The 4,793-nt window shown below is 37.7% G+C and overlaps 1 protein-coding gene across 1 annotated transcript; it reads left to right on the forward strand.

Moving 5' to 3' along the window:
* Positions 1-453: 453 nt before the first annotated feature.
* On the forward strand, positions 454-4,027 carry LOC145086826 (AP2-like ethylene-responsive transcription factor BBM2). Its single transcript, XM_079024663.1, has 8 exons — positions 454-784; positions 852-1,619; positions 1,745-1,753; positions 1,897-1,985; positions 2,092-2,165; positions 2,434-2,484; positions 3,087-3,163; positions 3,324-4,027. Exons 1-8 carry the CDS (start codon positions 619-621, stop codon positions 3,665-3,667), a joined length of 1,578 nt encoding a protein of 525 aa, XP_078880789.1. The 5' UTR covers positions 454-618; the 3' UTR covers positions 3,668-4,027.
* The last annotated feature ends 766 nt before the right edge of the window (positions 4,028-4,793 follow it).

Here is a 4,793-nt window from a genome sequence, read left to right on the forward strand (position 1 = left end):
CCATTGTTTACTACTCTATGTCTTGATCGCCGATTACCAAACGGAAATATGTTCCAATTAGCCCATTTGATTGCAACGTTAGCACTCCTGTGTTTTATCTATAGGTAGACCATGGATTGAATGTTATCCACAACCTTAGTTGGTGAAATACACAGCTTCTTGAATATTCGTTCGTTACCACAACGTTCCGTAGCAAATGCATATCATCAGTTTCCATTTCTTCGGGCAATGCCCCCATGTATCTATTAATATTTTTTGAACATAATAATTTTTTTTAATTATTATTCCCATTATAATATAATTAAATGACCAAATAATTAAGTGAGCAAATAATCAAGTACTCCATAAAAGATACGGTACCTTACCGTTTCAAGTCTATACCCCTAAATCAACGTAGAAGCAAGTTCTATCATGAAGAAAAAAAAAATGAAAAAAAGATTTAATTTGAAATCTGTTCGAAAAAAATAAAAATAATTGACGGTGTGTGTCAGACAGACGAAAGAATTGAAAGAGGATGGAACGAGAATCGAGGAGAAAAAGAAATAGAAAAGAAAATACCCTCCAAATGATTCACAAATTAGATTCTGCAACCAAAATTTTCACTTGTTTCCATCTACCATGAGCGATTGGTTGGGCTTTTCCCTTTCCCCTCATCTTAAATTCCAGCATCAGGAAGATGGCGGCGGCGGCGACTACGGTGGTGATCGGTGTTACTCGGAGCAGTGTGATTCTTCTTCCATGGCGGTTATGACTATCGATCCTTTCCATTCTTCTCCTACTCAAGGTATCTGTTGTTTATTTTCCTAGCCCTGGTTTGATTTTTAGCTATTGAGTACTGTTTTACAATTTAGTTTCGTTAGTAGGATGGAGATTTGAAAATGGCGAAGATGGCGGCGGCGGCGGCGACGGTGGTCCTAAGTTAGAAGATTTTTTGGGCGGTGGTTGTTATCCCATTCCTGCAAAAGAAGACGAAGGCGTTGGCGGTGGCGGTATTAACGTTAATATATCTCCAAACTCTACCTATCACGAATACCATCATACGGATGGTGATATTGTTGAGTCTAGAGACACCGGTGATTGCTATTTCTCAAACCCACCGCCACCTGCACCGCATCCGCCATCGTCACCGCCATGTTTGTTCTACTACGGCTACCCTTTTTACACCACAAACCAAAACCCACAGCAAAATGACTTGATCCCAACGACCGTTGTTCCATACGACGGTGCAATTACTCCGATATCGGAGTTCAAATCGTGGTTACGTCAACCTTCAATTCCACCGCCGCCGCCGCCACAACCACCACCATTATCACCCGATTGTGATGATCAACCTGTGAACAACGATTATCAGGAGTGTTTGTCACTAGCGGTAACACCACCAAACGCCATCATCCCCATGCCACCGAACTCATCAGCGACTGATAACCGGAAGCGAGGGGTGTTACAGACGAAATCATCAACTAAAGGAGATGCAGCCCCTCGGAAATCAATCGACAGCTTCGGCCAACGAACTTCCCGGTATCGTGGCGTGACGAGGCACCGGTGGACGGGAAGATACGAAGCTCATTTATGGGATAATAGTTGTCGGAAAGAAGGTCAGACCAGAAAAGGTCGCCAAGGTAAACCTACGTTCATTCCTCCATCCACCATACATATATAACGAACCACGTCTGATCATTCCTTCCGTTTCATGTGATATTCTGGGAATGCTTTCTCCGGCGATCGTCACCTTCATCGACATCAGTTTATCTTGGTAAGTCGACTTTCGTCCCCAACATGTCACCGGAGACATTACTTCCGGCTGCTACTTCATTCTTCCAAATTGTTATATATTTGGGTGTATGATGGTTTATTTGCGACAAAAGATTGTTTTGTTGCTAATTACGTGATCTTCAGGGGGATATGATAAAGAAGAGAAAGCAGCAAGAGCTTATGATTTGGCTGCTCTCAAGTATTGGGGTACTACCACCCACATCAATTTCCCTGTGAGTTTTTCTTTAAAAAAAAAAAGAAAATCATATATTAACGTCTTTTTTGGTATAAATTCGAATTACTCACAAAATAATCGGTTATGTGAGGGTAATTTATTAGCTAGCAACCTATGAGGAAGATCTGGAGATGATGAAGGACATGAGCAGACAAGAATTTGTGGCCAACTTACGAAGGTGATTCAGCATATCAAAATTCAAACATATTCACGTAGCATTTTCTTATAAAGTAATTGGACTCAGAGCTTTGTGTCTTTGACTAAAGTCAATGAAACAAAAATAACCTGGAAAGCTTATTTTGTTCACAGTCATGTCATGTGTTACAAACGCAACCAAGAACAAAAAAAACCCGACATCAAAATACTACTTTTAGAACTGATTTTCGTTGGCGTGGAAATTGTATGCATTGAGAATTATTGACATGTTAATGTAAAAATGGATACAGGAAAAGCAGTGGGTTTTCAAGAGGAGCATCTATGTATAGAGGAGTCACAAGGTAAAAGTCACTTTAAAGGAAACCGATTATTGGGTCAATTTTTCGACTTAAAACAAACGGGCAAATCCGGAGCAACAAAGATGCACAATGTACAAGTCATTAAAGCACGGTTGCTTCAGAATGGACCGTTTTGGCTTTGTAGGGCAAAGCATGGGAAATATTGGATTGAAACTTTTTCTTGATGACAAAAGAAGCATTATATGATTTTTTGCAGTTACTTTTTGTGCCACAAACATGTGACTAGTCACATCACGTGACCAATTTCAATCCTTTTAGGTGAAACATGCTCAATTTTTTGTTACTTTGGTCAAATTATTTACTAATACTTTTAAATATTTATAATCATATTTAGTAAAATAATTATTATGATTTATGAAATATGAAATTCGGAAAACATGGCAAATGGGATAAAAATGGTATAATAGTTTTTACGGTTTATTATTCATACTTTATTTGTGGGGTCCATTCCATGTTTCTACTTTGAACATTTTCATTTATTACAAGTCAAAGCAGATGGTCAAATATTGAAAAAATATTAAAAACCAAAATGAATGCTGTCAAAATGTGTTGTGGTGATAATAAATTGGTTAAAATATTTGCAGACACCATCAACATGGAAGGTGGCAAGCTAGAATTGGAAGGGTTGCAGGCAATAAGGACTTGTACCTTGGTACTTTCAGTAAGTTCATTCATTGTACTACATACAGTCATATACATACACTTCCACATGTATATACATACACATTACTAAATATCACTTGCTTTTTTATTGTTTCACTTTATAATTATAACAAAAAAAATATTATTAACCGAATTTTTATATTTTATAAACTTATAAGGTACACAAGAGGAAGCAGCCGAAGCTTATGATATAGCAGCCATTAAATTCAGGGGGACAAGTGCTGTAACAAATTTTGACATTAGCAGATACGATGTTACAAGAATATGTTCGAGTTCAACCTTAATTGCTGGTGAGCTGGCGAAGCGTTCCCTGAGGGAAACCGGGCCCACAATGGTCGAGGGTTGCAGTGAGCCTGAGCCTATACTTGCTATAACAAATGGAGAGACTTGTGATGATTTTGTGGACATGGTATGGGATGGAAATCAGGGGCGTGAAGGTGCAAATAATACTGATAATGATTCACCTGGGACACAAAATATGGGCCCAGGTGAGTTGACTTGACTGAGGGAACAATTTCGTTCCCTCATCGTTCCCTCAGTCAATGAGATGAAAATGAAAATGGAGTGGATGGGGACCAATTTGTTAAACAAGGCGACTATGTTGTGTAGGAATTAGGAAAGTAGCTATTGATGTTATCATCAAAACTCAAAAATGTGTAGTTCAGGAAGTTGGTTTTAGGGCAACATGTTTGGGATTTGGGATAAAACTGTAGTTGGAAAGGTCTTGAAAAGATGTATTTTGATCCTTTGATCCAAAATTCACGATTGTTGTAAAACAAAATGGATGGGTGGATTGGAGTTGTATTTTATTACTTTAGTGGGTGAAAAATGTAAAATTTGAAAACCTAGTTGGAGGACGAAACTAGATATTATTTTGGGTGAAAAGTGTGTAGTTGAACCCGTTTTGTTTATTTATGGGTTCTTATTGGGTTCAGACCTTTGTGTAATGCATTGTATTTGTATGAGAACAAAAGTTGCAATTAATTAGAGGAGGTCAGAGGCAGACATGCTGCTGCTGCTGTTGCTATGACTGAATCAAGTGGGTAGTGGGGAGCATTTCGCCTTTTGTGAGAGAACTGAGAAATATTAGAATTTAGATTTTAGATTGGCAATAATTGTGATAAGACACTACAATGCCATCATCTGGCATCGATAACCAATCTAATTCAAACAAAATTAACTCAACTTTTGTATGTTGTGTAATGTCCAAAGCTCAAAAGGTCGGATCTTTTTACTTTTTAGCATGTGACGATTTTGACAAATTAAATTTGAGTGTTGCTAAAAAAAAGTTATATTTGGGATTTTTATTATTTGTTTTTTTCTAATTATATACATATATTAAAGACCATTCTATGCCTCATACTTTTGGTCCCTTCAACTTTTATCCATGCAATCTCCATCCAGAAGTATATCCAATTGTGCAATCTCCACCCAGAAGTATATCCAGTTGTCAATTAGGTCCCTGCCTTTTCATTCTATTTCAATACTTTTTTCGCGTTATTACAAATTCGGTCCTTCCTTGGCCAATGAGTAGTGAACCTTACTGTACACTCTTAAAGTTTGTCATCGCTCTTACATGTTTTTGTAAACTGTCGATTTGTGGCCAATTTTTTTTTTCTTCAGAAAAC

The sequence above is a fragment of the Lactuca serriola genome, chromosome 1 (genome assembly GCF_051521515.1).
Source record: "Lactuca serriola cultivar US96UC23 chromosome 1, Lser_US96UC23_V15, whole genome shotgun sequence".
Lineage (NCBI taxonomy): Eukaryota > Viridiplantae > Streptophyta > Magnoliopsida > Asterales > Asteraceae > Lactuca > Lactuca serriola.

What these genes read in the sequence shown, in the direction of transcription:
- LOC145086826 (XM_079024663.1), top strand. Translation starts at nt 619, where the DNA reads ATGAGCGATTGGTTGGGCTTTTCCCTTTCCCCTCATCTTAAATTCCAG. An exon ending in TTTGTGGCCAACTTACGAAG is followed by an intron (nt 2,166 to 2,433) that starts GTGATTCAGCAT and finishes AAATGGATACAG; the next exon opens with GAAAAGCAGTGGGTTTTCAA. An exon ending in ATGTATAGAGGAGTCACAAG is followed by an intron (nt 2,485 to 3,086) that starts GTAAAAGTCACT and finishes AAATATTTGCAG; the next exon opens with ACACCATCAACATGGAAGGT.